Raw genomic sequence first — 27,099 nt, forward strand, 5'->3', positions numbered from 1 at the left:
AGATCCCAAACACAACCTCTTATTGGCTGTTACCGCCGCCAATCAGTATTAAGATTTCCCTGCCGGAAGTTGTTTGAGTAATGTAGTTCCTGTCATATTTGTGCAAGTCTAGTCTGGTAGGTATGTTTTGTTCAATTTTAATTATCACCAAGCAACAGAAAGCCAGTGTGTTTCAGAGTTTTCTTTTGTGTGACAATTTGATGTTTTTTTTATTCTGAATGTAGCACGTGCACGATGCATGTTGGTTAGAAACTTTTGGCGCCTTATTTAGGAGTTAGTGTGTATACATATTTTACTTGCATCCACTCTTCAATGTATTGCTTATCATCACAACAAGAGGCGCTGCTGCTTGTCAATCAATCCCCAAACAGTATTTGCACAAACAATAATTTATACTCACTCACTAAAAGAGAATTAATGCACCATGCATGTCTTTTGGAATGGGGTCATGTTGTACCCAGCCTAAAGAAACACGATCACAATTGCATCAAGAACAAGCAAGGGATTAAAATGTTGCCATGTAATATGATTATTAGTTTCTTTGCTTTCTTGCTCGTGTCACTTAAAGATCTGACTAAAATTTTCAGAATGATCGGTGTCATCAGAGTAAAAATACTAATGCCTTTTATTGTGGTAGGTCACTGAAGGTAGAAGGCACAGCATGGCTTCTCGGGCTGTGGTCCAGATGACCCAAGAATGGCTTCAATCTTCTCTGAATGTCCGGGTGCCTTTTGCCTGGCTGGAGGCTTGTGTGGAGTGGCTACAGGAAGAGGCAGGAGATGGGCGCAGATTGTCACAGCAACACATTAACCAACAGGTAGGTTAGGACAAAGTATCTATGCAATGATGGTGTTTTGATGATATGCAAATAAAAAATGGGAAAAAATGTATAAAATGATTGCCTTCCATTGAGTATTTTGAATGCACACAATATAAGACCACCCTCCTTCAATTAATTACACTGCCATGTAAATAGAGCGATGGATAACTGAATTGTATGGAAAAAATAGGCTAAATCTCAAAAGTCAAATGTCCCCAATATAATAACATATAACAGCAAGGAACACCAAGATGTTAATGAAAACTCTAGCCAATAATTAACAATTCTATGTCCCCATTTCGACAAAGGAAGAACAAAGAGAACCTCTTACAGATTCAATCGCATACTGTATTTTTCCATAAAATCCTCTTATTTTTAATGTGGGTCAGTTTATGTTATTCTATATGATTATTTTTGTAGCAATCACTATAAAAAATACAAGCTAAAAGAAATCACTGGGAACGGTATGATATGGCATGCAGATTTTATAATCTATTTTCAAGTCTTCCTGTGTGAAATTTCGATGTTTAAAGACAGCCATATATAAAGTGTAATCAATTGTGTCAACTTGAGTTGCACTGTTGTTTAAGGTTTGAAAACATAAATGTTGGTACTGTGTCCAAAATTTTATTTTCAAACAGCTTAGGGTAAAAAGAGAAAAGTGAAAACCAAGCTGAAAACAGTCCTTATTTCGATAGGTATTTGAGCAGTGGCTCTTGACTGACCTAAAGGACTTGGCCTATGCAGTTCTCCCTGAAGGACTTAGTCAAAGCCACAAGACACAGCTCAATGGCACCTTCTGTGTACAGGTATGTATAGTTTTTTTGCTACTTTCAAAATACATATAACATCATCAGACCAAGAAGAGAGGGAATTAGTGAGAATATTTCTCCTTTTCATTCTAATCACTTTATTTCACTTCATTTTTTCTGAAAAAAATATGGATCATGTCCATTATTAAGAGGTGGATCTCAATTTCTCATTATCATTTTTTTCAGGATCCACTGAATTGTAATTTTAATTTTGTCCTATATCACCTTTTTGGTCACAGATGCTGCCCTTAGGAGACTTTACACGACAATAATGTATAACTAGGAAGCAAAATTCAAAAAGCAGCTTTGAGAGGTTTGTACTTTATACTTGAACATTCCCTCTTGGTTATAGGTTGACTCTTCTCGGGACATCAGCCAGCCCGCGTACATTCAACTGCAGCAGTTAAGAGGCACCGAATGTAGCAATGACAATGTTTCGGATGCCACGCAGCTCACTCAGAGGCCATGGGAGCGCAAACCCACACGTATGCTCCTGTTGCAGGTTTGTGGATTTGTAAGAGCTTTTTATGTTTATTTTCAATGTTGTAATTTACAATATGATGGCTTCAAGAATTCTAGTGTAGTGACAAAATTCAGGCTCATGCATTTTTTTCCTTTACAATCTATACTGCTGAATGCCATGGCAACGTGAACACTACATTAAAATGCACACTATTACATTGCTAACATCTTTACCATCATGTGTGTATATGGTTTTATAGAATTTTTAAATAGATAAAGAGAAGTTGTGTTGTGCACACTTAAATAGGGAGTAAAGACAGACAGGCATTCAGAGGAAACAGCAATGTAATCGTTCTTGCTGCAGATTTAAAGCAAAGATCACAGTAATCCTAGTTTTTCAATTGTTGTAAGAGCTGCTTCTGTTACAGAGCGATACACGTTATCATGATTGAGTTCAACATCGCTGAGAAATCCAGGGTAATTGGAAAAAACAAGTGTGCATTTAACTATAAATACATGGCCATCATATTGAAAGTAAACCTGTAGGGTAAAACCTTATTGTCCCCAATGGATGTGATAACACAGCTTTATGTGTAAAGAGCCAATAGCCAACCTGAAGGCAATCTCTTAAAAGCTTTCTACTGATGAAATTTCATTAAGGAAACTGGCTGTATCTCTAATGTACATGGCTTTGCTCCTCTAATTATAGTGCACTCAGGCACACAGATATTCTTTACATTCAACCATGCAATAGAGCAGACCAAGACAGTATCGCACTCATCCCAAAACAATCTAAAAGATGTGAAATACTGTCTTGATTAATATCATTATCTCTGTCGCAGGTTACAGATGGCGTCCAAAACTTGGAGGCAATGGAGTATCAGCCGATACCTCTGCTAAATACTGCTCTTAGGTGCAGGACTGCAGATGTTTAACTCTTGCATAAGACAAGAAATAAACATAAATGACTGTTTGTATTTTTGACCTCTAGGCCTGGTGTGAAGCTGCAACTTCAGGGGCAGATCATCTGCAGGCTTGGAATGCTTTTATTGGGACCTGGAAATGTAAAGGTCCTGGGTGGGGAAGTAGAAGACTTGGTGGAGCGCAACAAACAGGTTTGTATTCTTGAAGGAAGGAATAGTTTTCTTTTAAAAAATATCACTGGCCAACATGGAGATTTCTTTGGGGAATTATTCATTCAGTTTCCATTCTGGGGAGCACACACTGAATTGGTTGCCAGTCAATCGTTGGGCACAATGAGACAAAAAAATTCATGCTCACATTCATATCTAAGGGCAATTAAGAGTGATCAACCAGGCTACCATGCATGTGGGAGAAAACCGGAGTACCTGGAGACAACCCACACATGCACAGGGAGGACATGCAAATTCCACCCATTAAGGTCTAAACCCACTAGTAATTAAACATATATATTTTGATTTAAAATGTATTATTATTATATGTATTACATTAATAGTTAATTTTGCTTGCATTAGTGAAAAGTGGGGCACTTACTAGTTCTCATCCCTAAAAGGGAATTTTGTACTACAGTCTATAATATATATATATATATATATATATATATATATATATATATATATATATATATATATATATATATATATATATATATATATATATATATATATATATATATATATATATATATATATATATATATATATATATATATATATATATATATATATATATATAAATCATTTTATCATTTCCATATTTTTGTATAATAATAATATAATGTAAAAAACAAGTGATAACTATTTTTCTGATAGGAAAGGATTCTATGTCAGGCGCTAGGGCTTCCTGAAGAGCAACAGCAAGAGGAAGCCAGGGAGGTAGTGCCACCATTAAATCAAGGTACAGAATCTCTTTGGCAGCTTCCCCAATCTCAAAAAGTGCCAACAAAGTTTTTCTCATTACTAAAACAGCTCAAGGGGATGTCGCTAACCAGGCAGATCAGGATTTTGACCTAGATGACCTGGAGCTGCTGGCGAGTCTAGAGGCCCAGGAAGAGCAGGAGGTGGTTGAGAGGGTTCCCGTAAGACCCATTCGAGACAGTGGCTACAGGACCCTCACTCAGACCTCAGGAAACTCTGCTGGCAGAAGCCTGAGCGCCTCATCCAACAGGTAGGTGGTTTGTCAGTTAGAGCCAGCCAGTTGCTGAGTTTGTAAATCTCTTCTCAGTTCATTGCCTATGCGTTGTTTAATGGTTGCTTACGTTAGCACACCTAGTCAGCTCTTTGTTCTATATTCTATTTTTTATTATTTTTTACAGCGACTCTTTGTAATGACTGTTCTTATTGGCCTGTTCCGCCTGCGAAATTGATGGGTAATTTGTTGTAGCACCGTTACTGAGAGTAATGATGTTCAATAATGACCTGCCTGTGTGCATTCATTATAGCGATCTGTTTCTTGAAGACATGCGGTTTGAGACACTAGACTAGAGCCACCAATGAAAGCAAAGTCCTGCGTATCTAAACTTAGTCTTCCACATTATTTTAATAGCCTTTAATCTCTGTTCTTGTTGATACCAAATACATTTTCTGATCTGTACTCCAAGAAATGTGGTAATTTATGATCCTTTTTTTTTCTAGAAGTGAAGCTTCAATGCACTCTTTCGCCAGTGGATTGAATTCATACCCAAGTGGTCACCGTGGTAACGAGCAGGAGCAGTCCAACCAGCAAAGCCTGGATGTCGACGATGACTTACCCGACGAGGATTTATTCAACCTTGTGTTGGACACGGTGGACGTCCCAGTCCCTCAACAAGGCGCCTCTATTCAAAACACCTTTCCCCCCACGTCTCTTTTTGAAACTCCAACAGAGCAAGATAGACTTGAGGTGGATGATATGGATTTTTTATCCGCAGGCATTGAATCTTATGGAGAACAGGCACAAGTTTCAGAGTCCGACCAAGTAACTGGAAACGAGACAGCTAGTATAGCAAATGACGTTCAGGATGGGAGTCATGCCTTAAACACTGCAAGAGCAAACAAGGACCAACTGGGTGACATCAGTCTAAGCTCACCCCCGTTTACATACCTGTGTCTGCTAGATAACATTTCAACACCTACATGCATCACTATCAAAGCCTTCATTGTCACCCTGTTGGGTAAACTAAGTGGCAGCGAAGGCCTGTGGCGAATCTCCGCCACACTGTCGGACGGAAGCGGCTACCTGGACGCCACTCTGTCCGACCGGGTGCTGGTGGGCCTGCTGGGTTGCACGGTTGCCGAGAAGGGTGAAATGAAGCGTGACCCGGCCCGCAGGTCCCAGCTGGATGCCAGCATGAGGCGATGTCAAGAGGAGCTGGTGGACATGTGCTGCCTCATGACCGTGGAGGTGGGCAGTGGGGGTGGGGGAGCCGTGGTGACCCAGGCCGAGCCCGTTACCGAGTGGGTCCACCGCGAGCTGGAGCGGCGAGTGCAAGACAGGAAATGAGAACGGCGGCAGGGCGGATAATGACAACATTGACATTTACCATTAACATCAGTTCTTTTTATAAGATTGTTTTTCGAAATGACTACGATAAAGCCGCCCTTCTGTTTATTATCCGGAAGAGACGAGGTGTGAATCCATGTCGAAATGAATCCCATCTGTTACACGTGAATATAACATGTTGTCATTAGAGGGCGATTTCATTCATTTATTCACAGAACAATTTCCATGCATGCAATGTCCTTCATTATGACTTGAACATTAAAGTATCTAATTTCTACTAAATGCTGAATTGTAGGCATAATTTTGAACTCTAATAGGAGTACTGTAGCAGAGGAGCCATGTTTATATTCAAAATTCTGTAATGAATTGCTGGCTTTGCATTCATTCATTACATCCATCACATCTCGTTGGAGAGGTAATTGAATATCCAAGGGGAGTAGAGATCTTAAATAAAGTCTCCCACTGGCAGCAAATAAGAGGAAGGGAAAATGAAGAAGCGGTCATGATTTTTCATCATTTCTCAGCATTAAGGTGCTCCTCTGTTTTTGTCCTAATGACTGTGCGGCACCAACTATTGCTAACACTTTCTTCGTATTAATTGCAACAATTCTTTGAAAGGTGATTGGATTCATTGAAATTTTATTGATAAACTTCAATTTGACTTTGAGATCCAAAATGAATCATTTTCTGTCAAATTCTGTCTTTGCAACATCCACTACAAAATAGCAAATGCTAGAAATAGGCATCAAGTTTTTAAATATTGGCAAAAAATATTGCTAAATCAAGCAATGACAATCATGCTTTTGAACATCTGGTGTTGTCACATTCAAGTTTTATACACATCACAACATTCTTTCGAATATTTCTTTTTTAAAGTGAATTCATCATGGTGTATGTTTATATGTATACTGTATTTTCCTCCATTTTTTATTTTGAAAGACTGGTACTTATTTCAGTGGCAGCGTTGGCCGAAGCCCTCGTCCATCCCTAATGGCTTTCCATTTGCGATGTTTACGTTATTATGTTAGCTGTCCACTCATGGTTTGAGCCGAAGATAAAATACACACCAGTTCTCCTTTTTAGTAAGACCGAATCTTTTCCAATTTCACTGAGCAGAGATGTTTCGGGGGGAGGGGGGGTTGGTTAGGAGATGGTGCACATATGGGAAGAGAGTACTGTGCTAATTTCTCCTAATGGCCACAATGCAGCTGCACTGTACTGCTTCCATCATCAAGGTAAAAAGCACAGGAACAATCCTCGCAGAAAGAAAAAAAACTGCTCGAGCAGCTGTAATTTTCTTTGGCCTATTACATTTAGTAATGAAAAATCCTTTCTGATGCCTCAAGCCTCTCTTTCAGGGGCCCACATCCAAATGTGCTGGAGGACATGCGTCATTATAAGAAAGATGGAAAAATATGAGGAAATTGAAGTTAAACTATAGAAAAGTTGCCTTTTGTTTGTCTCATCTGGATGAAAGATGTGCACTTAGAAAAAAGAATAACCTAAGGACCATTTCCGTTCATAATGGACTCTGCTTTTAATTATTGAAATTTCCAATAGTAGTACTACTGTCATTTGTAGTCCATTAAAAATAAAGTAATAGTAATAGTTGTGATTCACTAGCAGGAATGTAGATCTATGATGGAACATCCAAAAATGGTAATAAAGCAATTTACATGCAGCCAATATTTGAGTTAATGTCCCCCCTCATTTTTTCTCTTTACTTGCATAAGCATACGGGGTTGTAAACCAATTGGTATATTCCTTTGGGATATTTAAATTGTCTACAGGGCCTTGCATAAAATGATTTTTATTCCTGCAGTAAGAACACTTTTTCCCTTAAAGTTTTCCTATTGTGGTTCTTGTATAAAAACCATAAAGATTGGCAAAAATATAAGTCCCCCCCCCCACCCACCACCGGAGTCTAACACTATAGAGACAATTAATCTCTTGTGACCTGATCAGTAAAGACTCAGGTGAGAGATCATTAACAAGGCTTAATGGAAAAGCCCATTACGGCTCCACGGGATAACTTTAAAAGAATGGCGACAAACGATTGACAAGCCCACAATGCAACTGGCCGCTCGTGCTGTGGCGCGTTCACATACTGCCAAGACATTTCTACCATTTGAATACAAGCGTGCCGAAACACAAGCCTTTAAAAAGAATAACGCAAAGGAGAACAAATAAAGAAACCAATGAGTGATTTTTATGACAGGGAAAAGAATGGCTGGCTCCCCTCACTTGTCCTTTTCTCTCTTCCGCAGAGACGAAACTGCCTGACAAGCTTGTCATTAGGAAGGTAATTTGACAAGCTGTGCAGAGTGCTTTTCTTTCTTCTTCAACATCACCACCTCTCGTTTCCTTTCTTCTCATTATTAAAGTACAGAAAAAGAAATCAGAAGATGGACTTAAATCGAGAAAAAAATATGTTCAAGGGCACATGGACAATCTATTCTTTGATTTTCTGCCAGCATGAGCCTATAGTGCAGAAAACACTCCAACACTCTAAAAAAAGGTGATATTCTGCCATGAATTCTAACACTTTGCCAAATATTTAGCTTTTGGTAAATAAAAAAAGAAATCCTCCTATTACAGACACAAAAATGCAGTTTTTATGTGTATTATGTGTTTACCACTTTGCAACAATTGCCAATCAAACAACAAATTCCTTAAGTTGACACGTGGGAGTAAAAATGTAGTTATTTTGCCATACATGCTACTGAATAGACACAAAGCCAATAAATACAAGTACAAAAAAAGAAGAGATCATTTAAATACCAATTTGAAGGTGTCAAACTAAAAAAATGTTCCATTCCTGTCATAACAATTAAACAGACATACTTGAAATATTGTTCAGAATGCACATTCTTCTACAAAATTACACTATCATTGTAAATAAAAATGTCTTCTGACGAACTCACACAACAAACAAAATGTAAAGTATTAGAAAAAAGAAGGTTACAGTGAACACTTGCAGTTTTCCACTACATACAGGACGTCAGTTTTATTGTATATGAATAATTTAATTCAACAGGGGTAGAGTGCAAATGCATCAAGAAAACATTACATCACTAAAAGTTAATCTTATCTTCAGACACATTTTTTAACACCCCATCATTTTATTGTGTTTTATTTTATGGCATTTATGAGGTGCACCTGTTTTTTTTTCACTTGTTCCCGTGTGTGTGTGTGTGTGTGTGTGTGTGTGTGTGTGTGTGTGTGTGTGTGTGTGTGTGTGTGTGTGTGTGTGTGTGTGCGTGTTTGTGACTTAATGCCGCCTGCTTGATGAGCCCAGATGCGAAAGGAAAGGTTAAGCATGTACACAGGAAGCCAATGGGACAAGGAGGCATTAAAAAACAAGAAAGGGAATTAAGTGTCCCAGCCAAATAGCTTTGGATGTAAATCCTGAAATGAGAGATAATCATTGTGAGCAGTGGAATTCATCTCAAATACAAATGTCCATGTGAGTACAACATGAAAGATAAGTGATAATACTCCCAAATTGAAGGGCTATTTGCTGCTCCTTCTGCTACTTGATGGAAACATCAAATTGTATTATTTAAATAAAACTAAATAAAACAATACACAGAGTACAATGTTTACACAGAAGCTATTTTTCATCTTCAAGTGTCTGATTTCACTTGACCGGTCCTGCTTTTCATCTCATGAGTTCACTGTAGTTTTTACTCGTAAGCACAAGTTTACTCTACGTTTAGGCTCCGGCAACCTTGTCATCATTGTGAAGATTAGCCATATGGAAAATGAATGAATTACAATAAATAAATGTCTATAAAAAATCCAATAGAATCAGTTGAACTATTTTAAGAGTCTGAAAAATGTAGCATTGTGTTATGGATTGAGGAGAAAGCTTATTCAAAGCCTAAAGCAGGGGTATAGAACCTATGGTTCACTTGATGAGTGTATATGGCTCTCCGCCTTTTTAAATCATATTTTTTCTTCATTAGACTATTCTGCATACATTCTCTCATTGATACTCATTGATTAGCAACAGTGAAATAATGTTCTCAAAAAAAAATAGACTTTTTTAACTTTCAAAGTGGTGAAATGAATAATAAATGCTTACATTTTCATGTATTTTTACTTTTAAATTCTGAGTATGGCTCTCAAGGAATATGAATTGTTTATGGCTCTCTTCGTCAAAAAGGTTCCCGACCCCTGGTCTAAAGGATAGGAAAAGAAATGATCTACTAACAAGGGCATCTACATTTGAGACCAATCGAAGGCTAAGTTTGGGACAATTATGTGGGCACCTGGATAGTGTGTGCCCTTGTGGGTCTCGATACTGTAGAGCACAGGATGTTTACTTGCCTTGCTTGGAACCATGCAAAGGTGAGTATACCTAATATTAGATTATCATGAAAAGAAAACTACTAATCTACTGAGTAGACTATTGAATATGCTCATACAGTGATCCGCCTCTATTGACCATTCGCCACTCGCAATTACATCTGTTTCCTGTAGAACATATTGTGACTATTTGTTCAAGACCCTTTTACGAAATCGATAAGAATATGTTAGCGTTATGATATAATTCTTCAACAAAGTCAGATTAGTACAATATAATTGCACATTTCATGAATGCACAGACATTGAAAAACAATGGTGGATGTCAGTCACCATTGTGGCTTAGGTACATTACAATGCAATATCACACTCTGTCTCCCCTAATGGGATGAAAGACCATGTTTCCAACGTAACAGTGTGAGCATATGTATTAATAAAATATGCATAAAGATGTTCATGGTCACATTTTTTATATCTTAATAAGGAAAGGGAAGAAAATTGTGGTGGTAATGACACATCAGCCAGTATCTGTTTTCCATCCTGATTGTCATCATGTCAAGCAAACATGTTATTAAGGCAAGACAGATGGAAAGCACGCAAAAGAAATCATAGCAACACTCTCAAATTGAATCAAATGGAATTGAAACCAAGGATATAAAATGAAAAAATATCTTTAAAAATAGTTCTAGTCACCAAATAAAAATGAAATCGTACAAATAAATAGGTTCTACGACACATGCTTTCTGTCATTCCGTACTTAACATTAGGATATTATGCCTGATCACATTATTTAGTTCATTGCTTAATTTTCCATAGCACTTACCCTCACGAGGGTTTGCAGGGGTGCTGGAGAATATCCCAGCCAACTGCAGGAAGCCGGCAGGGGACACCATTAATTAGTTGCCCCACTGAGACGAACAACCATTCACGCCCATGTATATTTAGGGACAATTTATAGCGTTTTATTTTAGTTAACTTTAATGTATTTGCATTATTTTGTGTGTATGCTCACTGTGAAAAATAATAACATTATATCTTTATTCATGTGAACATAATTACATTTATTCTTTCAATTCATGTACTTTTCACCTGGAACATTACAACTCTGCACTTGCTTCTATTCAACATTTACGTACATTACACTATTTCAAAAGTTATTTTTCCCCATATGTCCTAATACATGTATTTTTTCCCCCCGCAACAGCTAATGCACAGTATGTACTTGTTGATATGTGTAAACGATGCCCGTATGCTTTTTGAGAACATCTCTTTGGACGAATACAACGAGTTGAGGATGCTTGACAAGTGAGGCTCTTAGTGGCTGAAACAAAGATAGCTAAATGCAAGTTGTCGTTTGAGAAGGTCCTAATGCACCTTTAAGGGTACTCCACTGCTCTGTGGCATAGCTCGCTATGGAGATTTGCTTCTTTTCTTCTTTTTTTTACCAATGGAAGGTACTTGAATGAGAAAACAAAACTGCCACAGCCATCAGCAATCCATTAAGAAACCACCAAGAAATTGTGTTCATCAGTGTTTCCTAGTGAGGGAAATATTGGAAAAAGTTTTCCATGTAATATCCTCAGCTGTGTCATAACAAATATTATCTATATAACCGCTTCATTTATTTTTATTCTTTTTTTACAGACATTATTTTATTATTATCAAGACACATGTGAGGATAAGTTATATTTTTACTCGTTTACAGCGTTTTCTATATATGTAAATTGTGTTTTTAAACCTCATCATTTCACTTTTCCCAACTTTATATCTCATTCATGTTCACAAAATATATTTGAAGTAAAATATCTGGATTTTGTTTTAACACAAATAATGATTACCTTTTTCCTACTTACATTCGGTAGTAGTCTTGGAAAATATGTTTTTTTTCCTCTTGTAATATATTCTATTCATATTGTACTGCCATATTCTCTTAAAATGTTCCTTTTCATGCAGCAACATCTACAATAACAATGATTTATGTCCATCGAGCAGCAAGAATAGATTAAAATATATGTATACAATTTGGGGAGAACTAGGACTTACAAACTAATGTGTGTGTGGGGGTATAGGTAATATTTACCAGGGTGTGCTCATGATGCATTTTGAAGCTTTTAAAAGGCTTCTGGGGGTGAGTGGGTGATTTGGGGATAAATAGGAATCATGCTCTGCTGCTCAAATCCCTGCACGGGTACACAGGTGTCCCTGCTGGACCAACTGGTTCACCTCCACCCAGTATAAACATTGTGTTAGTGTGTACATGCGTGAGTGAGTGTGCACATTCACAACAGGGGAGAAGACATGAGAAGAATAGCACAGGACTCTGAACGAGCACGTGTTCCGAGAAAGGAAAATACGTCGACGAGGGGAAAAGAGGCCACTTTGTTTCCCTGAAAATTAGAAACGAGACGTACCAGAGTTGCATTCATTGTTGTTGATTGTATATAAATACAATATAATGCCTCCTACACCACCATACCTCTCTCTTTCTTTTACTCTCTCTCTCTAGTAATCAAATGCATTGGTAGCAGGTCAGGGCCAATAAGATCTCCCCTGCTGGGCCTGAATCGGACAGAAGCACTACTCTACATTTACCACTTAAATGGTAATATTTTTCAATGACTTTGCCATTTGTTTTCTTCTTTTTATTTAACATTTCTCTCTGCTTCACAGTTAAAAGTTAGGGTTTTTTAAGCGAGTATACCAGCGCCACTTTCTTATTTTAATGCTTGTTATGACAGCATCATTATGTAAATAATGTCGGTTTAGTGCAAAATGACATTTTTCCAAATGTCTTTGTGTGGACACTTCATGGCGTCTGTCATAACCATTGATTCATGTTCATGGCAGGTGTCATGTAATTATTCTGAGACTCTAATGACACTATCATGAGAAATATTCATATCAAGTGTTTCCGTAGCAGATGTTATGAGATAATGTGAGTGAGATAAGGTCTTTCTTTCAGATAATTAATCTCTGTTTTTATAATTGCTTGTATTGTGAGCGGTGTCAATCGTGATTGTCGTCTCCAGTATTAGAGTAATTTGATTTTAAGAGTAAATCAGTCAGTTCAATGTTGTCTCAATGAACTACAATGTGTACTACTCTTAAAAAAGACAGCAGTGACACTCAGTGGACTTTTCTCAGTTTGCAGATACATGCTTTTAAATTCACAATAAAAAGCAATATGTAAGACTGATGTCTAAAATGGTTCTACATCTGAGATCCAAATATTGAAGTATTCACAGTACACCTCCCCTTTCGGGTTCCCTGACAAGTGCACTTTATTTTTTTTTGTGCAATGAAAATGTATTGCAAAGCAATATTTTCAACAAAGCGGGTACATAGCTGGTAGTAATAATATTTGGCAAAATATCTTCTGTTATGCCATATTTTAGGCAACTGCAGACATAAGAGTAAACCAATTGGGAATTTCTTCACTTCACTGGTCCCAAGGTACCAAACTATATGAATGATTACCCTATTTGGGAATTGAACTTCACATTTGCAGTATTGCTGTTTTTCCACCCAAGTGTAGTATTCTGTTATCTCCCACACTCTAACATTGAAGGCATCTCATACCAGGTAAGATCACAGATGTAGAGTCGGATTAATAGGGCGATTTCTGTCTGAAATGTGATGACTTGATGTAATAATCATGATCAGTATGACGATCCAGTGATGGCATACTGTTGTCATGGAGATTCATCTGCCCCAGGAAGATATCTACGGCCGCAGCCATCGATTTGAAATTGAGATGTTTCCATGGCAACTTGCATTATGAAGCCAATCTGTTGACAGGAAGTGCACTCTTGGTTGTTCTTGGACCGACTTTCATGTACAAACACAATGGCCAAAAGCACTGCTTTCTCTTCTTGCTCAGCAGCCACTGCATGAGGGCCAAGTTGATGACACAGCTCAGAAAAATCAGGATACGTATCACCTGAGCGCCTAAAACTTTGAAAAAAAAAAACACTTTCATTACATTTTTCATAAGAAATTGTCATGAATAATTTTCTCTTAAGATGAAGAAGTGCTCCTGGAAATTTTGCCCAAAGACAAAACGAGAGCCAACTTGTGTGTGAGATATGAAGATCTGCACAATATTTTTTTTTATATTCACCTCATCCATCTTCATCCACCTTCCCCTTCTTCTTTTCTGCCTCTCGCATTTGATACATGCCACTTATTGGTGTGCCTCTAAAAACCAGCAGAGGGGAGCATGGCATCATTTTCCCACAATAAATTCGTTCATATGACTAATGAGGTATAATTTGTGTAGCACATGTACAAATAAATAAATAAATAAATAAATAAATAAATAAATAACCATACAAATAACTGCTCTCAATTTTACATGTGCTCTGTCCCAATGATGCTGGCCAAAGAGAACCTGCTTAAAATTAGTTTGAACTTAACTTTCTGTTATGTCCCTCACCTCCTTGTCCATTAGTGCCACTCCTTTTAGTAAAAAACATTTGTCTCTTTGTAGGGCTAGTAATAATATTTGGTAAGATTAACAGTAATCATTAGAGTTGGTTTTGTATTTTTTAATATATATTTTTTTATTATAAATACCTATTAATCTTGATAATATGACTAAAAACTGAAATAGAGACTGATTATGTCCTCATAACAATCAAATTCTGAATATTCTTTCATAATATTTAACTCAATACCTGGCATTGATAGTGATGAATCAAATCTCATAAGTCAATCATTTCCCATACCACTTTTCCTCAGATGCCTCGCAGGGTGCCGGAGCCTATCTAAGGCCGCCAGACAATCGCACGGCACAAGAAGTCAAACAACCTTTCACGTTCACACTCATACTTAAAAAAAAATTAGTATTCAACCAACCTAGCATGCATGTTTTTGGGATGTGAGAGGAAACTCAGTGAAAACAAACTCCACACAGAAATCCAGACCACAGCAGGGTTTGAAACCTGGATCTCAAAACTTTGAGGCAGACATGCGAACCACTCACCACCGTGCCGCCTTAGCAATCAATTTCAAAAATACAAACGCAAACCAAGATTGCCCTTGCTGTGCTACCTAATGATATAAGCACAAAAGAATTTACCCGATGGGCCATGCTTGCACTTGAAGTGTAATGCTACTTCACCGAATGCAATTAGTGCTAAATGGGGCACGGAGACCTGATGGACAGCTTGTTTTCAGGAATTTTGACACATCAACCGACAGCCCTTGTAGGTCATGTGTGTGAGGCCTCTTCCATTGCACTTGCATTGACACAATAATTGCAAAGTGTTATCACTAAGTCCCCACGAGTGGCGTTAGTGATGGACGGTCATACTTCATTATGCCTGGAGGAGCCGTCACTTCTCCACAGGAAGGAAAGAAATTCGTCACAATACGCTCTTGTTGTGACAACCTTTTAATTAAGAACCTTGGACACCGATTGTCATACATATGTGTATGTGCACTGGCAGGCATCCACAGCATACACACACATATATACGCACACACAGGCTACATAATTACACTGGTCTATTCAGCAGCAGTCTGTGCGTCACTACAAACGTCATGTTAAAGTCACAGCAGTTGGAAAAAGAGAAAGAGGAAGAAGATTGTGGACCAGGGATGTCATTCGCTTTCACATACGAGGTGGAAGAAACATGGAGTCGAACTGGTCTGAGATGGGTGATGGCGTCGTTAGAAGTGCTGAAAGCAAAACATGGCATTCTAGGGCAAGATAAGGACTTTTTGGAAAATTCTGTTGAAATACATGGGCAAATTGTATCAAGATAATTCACTCCATGCGAGTTAATGATTTGCCACTATCTTGTGGAATCTAACAGAACACATATGCAGGATTATGTACTTTACAGTCAAGAAAAGAGTCAATACATTTTTGAAAAACAGGACAAGGGAAACAAAAACAAACGAAACTGTGAGTTCTTTGGTAAAATACTGCCAGCTTTGCTTGCCTAGACTTAACAGTTAAAACAAACAAGAACATTTTAAAATACACAAATAATTGATATATTGCTGCAAATTGTACGATCGATTTTTCAGGATTTAAAAATACCAGTTATTAATAAATGACATTTAATTCTGCGTTTACATTATAAGCTAAAAAGTAACAGTGAGGCAGACCAACCGCGCAGTGCGGATCGGACCCCATCAGGCTGCTTCTGGCCCCGGGTTCCATACGTCTGACACCCCTGTTTTATCCTATCTTCTAAGCCTAAGCACCCACACTTTTACACACTAAAACTGGGACCTCTACTGGGTGAGGCCACGTTCTAAGCAACCCCCAAACTTTGGTCTATTCTACATATATCCATTTTAATGGGAGTGAATATGAAATTGGCTTATATGGAGTGATTAGCCCATCAGCCACTCAGGTTGTGGGTTTGATCCCAGGTCGGTCCTCTCTGTGAGGAGTTTGCATGTTCTCCCTGGGCTTGTGTGTGTTTTCTCCGGGTACTCTGGTTTCCTCCCACATGCAGAGTAAGCTGGTTGAACACTCTAAATTGCCCCTGGGTATGAGTGTGAGGGTGAGTGGTTGTGATTTGTCTCCTTGTGAGGATGAGAGGTTCAGTAAATGATTGAATATGGATCTTTAATTGGAAAATCCAGGTCGGAGACCATCACCTGCCCACTGGACAAGCATTACGGAGTAAGATACCAGTGACGTGTCCTGCCTTCTGGATCCATGCATCCAATCAGGGAAGTGGGAGAGAGTACTGGAGCAAGAGTAGAGAGAGGGAGTCTACTTGGCACGATGCACTGAGTGTGACAGTGTGATTTCAGCAGCACCAGAGGAGGATTTTACATGCTGTGTGGGGAGGATAAAAGGAGCAATCTGGACATTGTCTTTTTTTCTTTTTCACCCCCCTCCACACCTTGTCTAGCCTGCACCCAAGTACCCTCAAGGATATTTCTGTCTTCCCCAACCAGACCCCCCCATCCCCTTCCCCCTGCAACTCTTTCCCCTTGATTGGTTGCACTCCTCCCCACAGCCGACCTGGGCTCGGGACGTGGGGGCTTCTCGGCGCGCCTTGGCTGAGATTCACAACCCGAAATGAGCGCTCACACGGCTGGGAGTGGGGCTCGGCGGTGGAGCTACAAGGGCTGGATGTTGTCCCTGTGGCTGACTCTGATCGGGCTGCAGGTGGGTTCCGGGGACCCCTGGTTGTCCGCCGAGGCATGCCCGTCCTCCTGCGTCTGCAGCAACTCTAGAATCTCCTGTGTGGAGCCCGAGAAGGGCATTAGCGCCTTCCCCATTCTGCAGAGCGAAGCGGAGATGGAGAACATCACAGACATGTGAGGTTGATTTTCTCTTACCAATCCATACGCGCCTGCGCTGCTTGTCATCTGACGTCTGCCGCCCATAAAGCACACATCTGAATTTATGATCCACATTTAATCACGCACTAATCATATTTTTCCCCCAAGCACGACTCGATTCAAGGTGTAAAACGCAAATTAAACATTGCATAATGTCCCATCCTTATTTATTTTCATTTTTAGATAGGAAGATGGTCCTTCTACCTTTTTGCATGTTTTTGGCATTCTTCATAGGGTTTAGTCCAGCTTTTCTCCACATTCCCAAAACACATTAGATTATTTGACGAACATGGAATGTTGATTATTGAATGGATTTTAAGCATGGCTGGTTGTAAAAGGCATCTTCCTCGACGAATATAGGGTGTACATCCATGTCACCAAAAGTCATTTGAGCGGAGCGTAAACTCACCCGCAACCTTATAGAATGAAGAGAAGCTTCTGGAGTCAATGGATAGTTTTAATTTCAATATAACTTGTTAATTCATATAAATTGACAGAGCTCCAGCCATGCAGTGTGCCTTGCCTAAATATTAGCAGAGACTCTGAATGATTGACAATTTGTGAAGGCCTTCGGCCAGTGAGCAGAAAATAAAAGCTTGACTTTGACAAGAAGGAAAAAAAATAGTGTTGCAATGTTCATCTTGATCACGAACAAGTGAGCGTGATTCAAAAAATTATGAAACTATAAGACAAACATCATAAAAGGTTATGTAAATTGATGAGGGTGTGTAAAGTGGAGAAGGGGAATGATATTTAACTTTGCAACGGATACATTGTCAGTTATAACTTTCTGTCGGAGATAAATGCTGAATCTTTGTTCATCAAAGTCCTTGCATGGCAACGTGATAAATTGGTTTATTTAAACTTTTCATGCACAGATTATAATAATAGTTATTATTTTAACCCTTAGAAGGCACTCATTTAATTGATTGGCTACTATTGACGGCGCAAGACGTTAAATCCATTTTGACTGACCGTTGTCCTCTCTAGTCACAATGAATTGGACGTCAAGTGCCGTCAGTTGCACTGAAACATGACTAAATTTACAGCTACTCTCCGATATAAATGAATTGGATGTCTATTGCCATTAAGGGAGTAAGTTTTATAGTGGAACCTTTTCATAATCAGTGTAGTGAGTAATTAATTTCTGTTTTATTAACATTGTATGAGTTTACATATGTATTTATTACTATAAATGCATGAGAATAAGCGGCATGGAAAATAGATGAACGAATAATACTTGCTTATATGTTATTAATTTTAAATGACCCAAAATAATCAACTGGCCTATAACGGCTTAAAAGTCTTACGTGTCAAGGGAAAAATAGTTTATCCTTTTTTTTCAAATAAAAGGGATAAACGTCTTTTAAACCAATTGAATAGTTGTCTACTGTATTAACCACTGTCCCCAAAAGGGTTCAAATAATATGTTTTAATAAAGTTATATAACAAGATTTAATGTAGCTTTTTGGTTCTAATTTTAATCTATATCGTATAAATATATCCTATAATTTACAAATTCATTATTTTTACCTTTATCTTCCTCTGTACTGAAGTTTCCCTTACACAAACACACAAAAAAGTTAATCTTAAAGCCATCCCGCTTAAATCTCACACTAAACAGTTGAACCAAATTGACTTGGAACAATGCTGAAAATCACCTTCAAATATGTGTTTATTACTGTATATATGTCATTATATTGTTGCCCCTTATTCAATTCTACTTTTGTGATTTTTTTTCTCAAACCCTTTCAGCTTTACACCACGACAATAAAAATACCTGAAGGCAGTTAACACACTTCTTAAAACTGTACACGAAAAAGCACCTCATTAAATTTGATCGTGCTAACACATATTAAACGTAGGCCATGATCCATCTCCCCTCCTCAATATGTGTAGTACCATAGCATCCCTCAAACATTTTTTATGACATTCTACATGATAGAGTGGGTGCATTTCTTCTCCACATTCAACTTAAAAAACAAATAAAAACCTTGCATCATATCTAAATCCAAAAAACCTTGGAATATAAGGCGGATATTTGCACACCAATCTTTAGGGTTCAAAATTCTGCAGTTTGCCATCAATCATATCTCCAACAGTGTCCAAACCTTTTGAAAAATTCAACATCCTCAATACGGCAGCAGAGTTGAGGCATCTGCACAAAACAAGAACATTGTATTTATGCACTAAGATGAAAAATGTTTTAAATGTTGTGAATGTGTTTAGGAGGCTTATTAAATCCAAATGCCCCAGTGAGTATATAATAGGGACAAGGACACTTATTTTCTTTATGTTCTGACATTGATCTTTACAGTGTTCCTTAGTGTCAAAAATAAGAGCTTGTTAAAGGCTTCACAATCAATTGTAGCAAAAAAAAAAAGCCTCCTCAGTGAACCTCTTTGCTGAGGGACATGCTTTTCTTTGTATGCATGCATGCGCCTGTCCTCCCTACACCCATTTTTACACTTTGACTGCTAATTATACGCCTTTTATCAGCAGCGCTTTGTCTCGCACGGGAATATTTGCTTGCCGGAACAAATGAGGCGCCTGCCTGACACACTGTTTGTATCCCCCGACAGTTACATCGCCAACCAGAGCAGCTTCTCGTCCATCAGTGACAAAGACCTGCACTACTACAAGAACCTCAAGAACCTGTGAGTCTATGGCAGCCGAGATGTAGATATCACTGATTAGCTGAATACATTGCGGTCATTGGTAGTGAACATTGGTGAACACATTTGGCTCTCAGGTGGATATGGATAATCCTGTTTGGAGTTTGAATGTTAACTCTGTGTTTCTGTGGGTTTCTTCATAATTTCTCATGAAACTCACAGCACAATTAAGGTACAAATATTGTCGTACGGTTAGGTCAGGGGTGTCAAACTCAGGTTGGTTCACAGCCACATTCAACCCCACTAAATCTCAAGTTGGCCAGACCAGTTGATTTAATTGATAGCCCTAGCCCTCCAATCAGGGGCTAATGAACGTTCATCAGCCAGTTTAAGTGATTGGCTATCTATTGTTGTCCTAGGCAGTCAATGAGTTAATTTAGTGTCCTTTCCTTGTCATTTGGGGGTATTTACAGGTCACTCTTGTAAATTTTGGCTAATTTCTTATTGGTTTTAGGGGAATTTCTGTGCTGCTTTCTGTTAATTTGTCGCTGTAGGCTGATTAGGCCAAAAAACAATACACATCCTGGTTTCCACCTTTTCAACCTGCTGCTTTCCTGCAGGCTCTACAGGACCATACAATTCAAAACAAACAGACTCAGGGACAGTTTCTTCCTAAGAGCTGTCACTGTACTCAACTCATTTTGGGCATTTTAAGGTTCCTCGTTAGCTCATTGTCTTGTCGTAAATTATGCGATAAAGTGGTTGGCATATTACCAGACCTAGAGGCAAATAAAGGCAACCACTGATTGGGCTGAGTGGATGTGATCCAGTGAGCAGGAACCTGGGCGAACCTGGGGGGTAAAAAGGACCTTGATTTGTCGCAGTAGGTCACAAACGGTACATGCTGAGAAGGAAGTGTTGTTTTGTGTCTACCACCTGTGTACTAGTACGCAAATATGATTTTTGTTGTGTTTCCAGAACGGTGACCAACAGCAGACTGACTTATGTCCCCAAGCTGGCTTTTCAGAACAACATCAAATTACAATATCTGTGAGTACAAACAAATAAAAACTAAATACTCCCTCAGAAGTATACAAATAGATTTTTTTTTTTTTTACAATTAATATTTCAATTCTCTTTTTACCTTGAAGGAAAATAAGGGAGTGACCATATTGTCTCATTGTAACTGTTTTTTCTGATTGGCAGGAATTTGAAAGATAATAACCTGTCATCCCTATCCTGGACCATATTCCGCCACCTCAACATCTCTTACATGTGAGTTGAGTCCTGGATTTCAGCATACATAAATTAAAGGTCATCTATGAAATTGTCTTAGAAAGCTTTTGCAATACGAAAATGTCCTCTTTCATGACAAGGTTAATATTCATATGCCCTCAGTATGTCCTTGTTTAACCTGCACATTTAAAAATAAAAACAATACATTATCGTCTAGTTCTTCTTAACATTCTTGACTGTCTGCATTAATCATGCAGTGTGTGTATATGTGTATGCGTGAATCCCTATGTAGGGTCCTGACGGGAAACCCTCTGCACTGCTCCTGTGAGAACATGTGGATCAAACTGTGGATGGGAGAGGAGGCAGATATTCAGGAGCTACGTTGTATTGAGGAGGGTGGAGGACGCAGGCTGCTGTCCAGACTCAAACTTCTGAATTGTGGTGAGGGCGCAAAATCTTACACACATTCGTGTCTGTGTACTCCTGTAGATGGCAGTAATCTGCAAACATACTGCACTCAGAAAAAGTTATTTTAACAACATAAAAATTCATCTTAAGTGGATAACACACTGCCACCAATGGGACATGGTCTCTTTTAAAGTGATCCACCTGACTGCAAAACTTCATAACACTTTTGAATTTTGGATTTGGATATATCTACTGCAGAGAACGTTAAGTCAAAACTCTCCCTGTTGGAATGTTTTATACAATGGAAAATGTTAGAGCCTTAAAACTGCAACACAAAAAAATTGATCACTGATAACCAAAAACACACACTCACAAATAATTATCGTTATTTACAATACGAGTAGTTGTGACATCAATTTAAGCACTGCACAGCTCACCGCGGAGCCGCAAGCTTTTCCTTCCGTTATTGCTTATGATTTATCGGCCACAATTGCGCACTATTTATTTGTCTCTTTATGAATTTTTCATGAATCACTCTATTTTAAACGCTGTCCATGAACAGGATCCAATTACAACTCAGCTTGGTTGTATTTTCACTTCTGATTGGTTTGCATTCACTAAAAAAATGCTCCTGTGTAATAATGGACACAAAAATAAACACTGTGACTATGCCAAAACTGAAAATACAGTATTTTCAGTAACATTTTAACACTATTCAGTCATACAAATGTAATAAGAAGTTAAACAAAACACTCAATCCACTGTAAAGAAGACTGAGAAAAAACAAGACAAACTATACCTTGGATGGCTTGCAACTTACCAGTCAATGACATTGCATCCTAAAAAGAAAATAAAGTCCACATTCACATGAAAATCAATCAAATGTACAACCACACACCACCAGTCACGCTATTTTAATTCCTACTGTGATTTTATCCAAGTCAGACACTATTGACAGCAGAATGAGTACAATCCATGATTGCCCCAGGCAGTTGGAATACAGCAGCGTAAACAGTGCCAGTGGGAAGCTAATTTTAATGTCATTTATAATTCTTATTGATCCTACTCCCTCCTTCTCTGGCCCATTAGTGTAGGTTATTTTCAGCATTGGGGGAATACCACCTCTCCGCCCTCTGGCGGAGTGACACATGAGGATGGCACGGTCTGGTCAGAGAGGCCCTAGGCTGCCGGGGTTAAAACGAGAACTTGAAAAGGTCCAGATGGATGTTAGCCTTTGCTTCATCATGGTGTTTGTCTGTCAACTCGTATGTTCTTCTGTCCATCTGTTCACTTGTCAGTAACCGTGCCCTCGGGCCTACATTTATTTGACGCAGGCCTTACTCCCTTTGGTGCAGCAGTACTGATAGTGTGTTTTTTTTATTCTGCCAATTTAGAAAATAGCAGTACTTGAAAAATACTGCTGTCCCACTAATTTGAATTGGATAATTTTAGTAAACGCCTACCTTAGATACAGCAAAAAACTAATGCATGAAAACAGGTTTTAATCTTAGTTCTTAAATACTATTGTTTGTCACAATAATTCATTGAATGCTGTCTTTCACTCTAGTATTAAATACCTTTATACTTCTATCTCTCTATTAATTTCCTGTAATATAAAACCACAGGAAGTTTGGAGTCAAGAGACGCACTTTGAACCGCAAGCAGTATACTATTTTTCCTTTTTATTTCATCTTTTTCTAACAGTAGTAATTTACAATTTTCTACTTCAATCAGGCATCTACTTGAATCACTATAGTAGAAGATTATTGATATCTCCACTGGAACTGGTGCCTAACCAAATATACCAATGATTCCAACTTGAATTTGTGACTGAGATTTAGACAGACACAAAATTCCCTGTCTACCTTCTGTATATGCTGTGTACAAAGATAAAGCACATGTGTAGGCAGTAAACAGCAGAAAAAAAGCTGTTAAGGAGACCAGATGGCTCCAGTGTCTACAGAGCACATTCATACTTCTACTTAATTTCCTGCCATCTGAACGAGAAAAATTCACGGTTGAATATGAGTAAATTAAACCAGCAGGATGCAGCAATAACACTTTTTATGGCGACATGGCAGTTTAATTAAAGAGGGGAGGGAAATCAAAAGACAAGGAACAATGATAAATGACGATGTTCTAAGGCAGAAGTTTAATTTGATTGGTAATTCTTTCAAGAGTAATGACCTTTAGACAAACCATACGACTGCTTTCAAACAGAAGATCTTTGTACTGACCTTTAAACATGCAATATACTTATATACTAATTGGTTTTAATGAGGCCAATTTACCATTCAATGAACAACATGAAGCCAATAATCCCATTGCAGCTTGAAAATACGGTACACATATTAGTGATTGTAATATGACCCCTGTATTCATCCTTCAGTCATCTTTCATAGTCTCTATTTTCTCCACACATTTGAGTCCACATAGATATTATTTTAGTTAATTAAAGCCCAAGTGGATCAGTAAGTCTTGAGATGTATTTCTGACCCACAAATAAGGAATTTCCAATTTTGTTTGCAACACATTTTTCAAATTAAGCCTTCACTATGTGATTTTCCAGATGTTTACACTGAAGCTGCAGGTAAGATGAAAACAAGGCAAAACAGAGACTCACACAAAATAGCAGCCATGCTCATTAGCCCTTCTTTTTTTTTTGATCGCATCCCAAAGCGGGGATTACAATCACCAAATGTCACGGCTGGTTTCACCACCAAAAGCCAAGCATGGAAATAATTTCCCAACAGAATCCTCCCACGTTCTTTAAGATAAAATCGGCCTCGTGTTTAGGCGTATCGGAACTTTAATTGGACCGAGCGTGTTTCTTACTATGGCTGTTAAGATATGCGCTGTTAACGCGGCAGCCGGCACCACTGTACCGATTGTCGTTTAGTTTCTCTGGCTGTTATTGAACAGGTTGCCGTGGTGATAAGTAGGTTGCCGTGGTGACAGGCCGAGAGACAAAAAGGACTTGATAAGAAATCTGTCCAGTTTAATGTGCACTCGCTGTCAACCCTGGCTTACTGGCCTATGGCCTGTGAGGACTGTCTCTTCATTTTTATGTGCTCCTAAATAACAAATACACAGGGTGGACATTACTTTTATCACCTGATTAAGATCTAGAAATTGACAAACTGCATGGTATCTGCTCCTTTTGTGTGCACTGATTAAAATCCCAGACTGTAATTGAAAAATAATTAGTGCAGAAGAAACGTGACACTGTTTTATATATTGGTGTCATTCTGAAATCAAGTTTTGTCATTGTCTGGTATGAGGATACAGGTTTGGATAGTCAACTTAGGAGAAGTTATTTGATTTGGATTGTTGTGAACAGAAATTATTTTTATCCTTCATTTAGTCCCTTGTGCAGGTTGATGCAAAAAAAAACGATAAAATCAATAAGACAATAGTAAAGAGGATGGAAAAAAAGAACAAAAGACTACAAAGCAGCATAGAAATGATGATGAGATATGTTCTTGGTTTCTTATCAATTTAAAAATTTAGACTTATACTCCAGGACGACCCTTCTTTTTCCTCTTTATTGTTTTTTTTTTGTTTTGTTTTGGCCTGGTGCAACTTATAGTCCAAAAAATACGGTACACTTGAACAACAACTATAATGCCTTTTCAAATTGGTGCTTTTTTATTTTGATTTTTGAGTATTTTGATGCTGAAAACAAAACAAAAAAAAATACTGATCATTCCAGAATATCATTACTTTTGCAAGATAATGATGGAGACAATAAGGGTCTTTGTTGTTTGATGAGTTGAATTTGTCACACACTGGTCACCTTCTAGTTATCAATGTGAAAAAAATTCATGCATCTACGCATACACACACTCACACACACTCACACACACACACACGGACACACACTCATACATACAGAGGGAGAACTGTGTCAAATCAGTTCAGTAGCAGTCTGTTTGCGGGGACATGCATCAGTAATAACTGTGACCGCTTCTTTTTGTCACTCTTTGTGTGTTCATTCGGGGTGAGCCTGCACACATGAAAGGGGTCAGCATCCAGTTTGAAACCAAAATCATTCTTTTCACACCCTTGTGTGTCTGGGTATGTGCAAAGTGTTTCAATGGGAGGGGGAAAAATAGTTGCCTCTTCCATTCCTTACTATCAATGTTCTCTCTCTCTCTCAGAGCTTCCCATGGCGACACTGACGCCGTCCAAAGTGACCCTCATGGAGGGTGAAAACTTGCAGCTCTCATGCAACACTTCGGGTGTGCCGACACCTGAACTCATCTGGAACATGGCGTTGGTCACCAACTACGAGGTCTGCACATACACACACGCATACTAGCAGTGTAGGGGTATACTAAAATGTTATTTTGGTTCAGTTCGGTTTTTGAAGTGCTTGGTATGATCTATTTCAGAACAAAAAAGTCAGGAATAAATACTTAAAATGCTTTTTTTTTTTTTATTTAAACAATAGTAATATTGTATACTAAAGTGGTCATTTTTTGTTGATATATATAATGAATTACATTCTGCGTTCATGATGTTAAAATCCTTTTTTGGGGTTTTGATTACTATCATTTCTCCCTTCTATGTGCCTTGGACTTGGGATTTCACATTGATTTCACCTGTTGTGGTTTGCATTCTTGTGTCTCAGCCAATCAGCTGCCTCTCTTTTGTGTTTTGATTGTCTGCACTGGTTGGATTATCTGTTGATTTCCTGTTTGTGTCCTGGCATCTCATGCATGCACATATACCTCCTCATGGTCCTGTTTTTTTCCCCCTGTAAGTTTGTTCCATTTTGCACTATTGTGTGTTTTCCCTGGGTTTTATCTTAAATGGTTTTGTTTAATGATCAAGTTTATGTTGATTAAAGAACACTTTAGTGCACATCACCATTGTGCCTGTTAGTACTCCTTACCAGTAGGTCCATTCCTGATTACCCATCTTTGCTAAAAACCTAACAGTTGCTGGGGTTTTTTTTGCATCTAGATTTATAGTCAGATTGTACCATTTTAAATGGGTTATAATTTTGGATTTATCACCTCCCATTAAGTTTAATAAGGGAAGAGAAAAACGGTTTCCTCACGCTTTCTCCGGTGGTAACGTCTTTTGCCGTGACGCCTGCTGTACAAGGCAGCCAGCCAGCCACACAGTAGTGAAGAGGGTTTTGAAAATGCATTTTTTCATTGCATTTACAATGATATTGTAATCCTAGGGCAGTGGTGTCCAAATGTGTGGTTGGCGGGCTAAATGCATGCCAATTAAATCTACAGTGCACTGGAGCAGTTGATTTTTGTTGTTGTTTTTTTTTTTGCCAAAAAAAGTTAACTTATTTGCTGCCATTGATGATGGGTTTTTACAAGTCACCTGTAAATTTTGAACCAGTTCCTTTTGGTTTTTAGGGAATTTTGGGCTGCTTTCTGCTGATTTGTATGCATTTTAGGGTACCTTGTTAAGCATTGGCTGCATTTGACGGCCACCTTTTGACAACAAGGAATGAAATTGAGAAAACTGCAGTAGTGAGTCAATTCCATTGCACAACTTGTACATTTCTGGTTTAATAACTGTGACAAATAAATAAATACTAAATAAAAATTGGATACTCTAGAAAGAGTATGAATGAGGGAGATCGTATTTCCATTGCCCACAAGACTTTGGTTCTTCATAAAGCGCTTAGCTTGTG

At 38.3% G+C, this 27,099-nt stretch overlaps 2 protein-coding genes across 4 annotated transcripts in view; both read left to right on the forward strand.

The window, feature by feature from the left end:
• The first annotated feature begins 5 nt into the window (after nt 1-5).
• Nucleotides 6-5,838, forward strand: LOC144195180 (recQ-mediated genome instability protein 1-like). Its single transcript, XM_077714627.1, has 9 exons — nt 6-116; nt 638-817; nt 1,519-1,629; nt 1,985-2,134; nt 2,937-3,007; nt 3,086-3,209; nt 3,888-3,972; nt 4,044-4,242; nt 4,710-5,838. The coding sequence occupies exons 2-9, from the start codon at nt 662-664 to the stop codon at nt 5,554-5,556; spliced, it is 1,743 nt and encodes a 580-aa protein (XP_077570753.1). The 5' UTR covers nt 6-116; nt 638-661; the 3' UTR covers nt 5,557-5,838.
• Nucleotides 5,839-16,616: 10,778 nt separating this feature from the next.
• The window catches only part of LOC144195376 (BDNF/NT-3 growth factors receptor-like), a 49,818-nt gene continuing 39,335 nt past the window's right edge, over nt 16,617-27,099 (forward strand). For all 3 annotated transcript variants that reach the window (XM_077714970.1, XM_077714971.1, XM_077714972.1), the window contains exons 1-6: nt 16,617-17,154; nt 19,761-19,835; nt 20,772-20,843; nt 21,000-21,068; nt 21,322-21,470; nt 25,598-25,731. In XM_077714970.1, the coding sequence (XP_077571096.1) occupies nt 16,913-17,154; nt 19,761-19,835; nt 20,772-20,843; nt 21,000-21,068; nt 21,322-21,470; nt 25,598-25,731 (741 nt within the window). In that variant the 5' untranslated portion in view covers nt 16,617-16,912. The remainder of the gene's footprint in view (nt 17,155-19,760; nt 19,836-20,771; nt 20,844-20,999; nt 21,069-21,321; nt 21,471-25,597; nt 25,732-27,099) is intronic.

Source organism: Stigmatopora nigra, chromosome 4 (genome assembly GCF_051989575.1).
Source record: "Stigmatopora nigra isolate UIUO_SnigA chromosome 4, RoL_Snig_1.1, whole genome shotgun sequence".
Lineage (NCBI taxonomy): Eukaryota > Metazoa > Chordata > Actinopteri > Syngnathiformes > Syngnathidae > Stigmatopora > Stigmatopora nigra.

What these genes read in the sequence shown, in the direction of transcription:
- LOC144195180 (XM_077714627.1), top strand. Translation starts at nt 662, where the DNA reads ATGGCTTCTCGGGCTGTGGTCCAGATGACCCAAGAATGGCTTCAATCT. An exon ending in ATGGCACCTTCTGTGTACAG is followed by an intron (nt 1,630 to 1,984) that starts GTATGTATAGTT and finishes TCTTGGTTATAG; the next exon opens with GTTGACTCTTCTCGGGACAT. An exon ending in AGTGCCACCATTAAATCAAG is followed by an intron (nt 3,973 to 4,043) that starts GTACAGAATCTC and finishes TTACTAAAACAG; the next exon opens with CTCAAGGGGATGTCGCTAAC.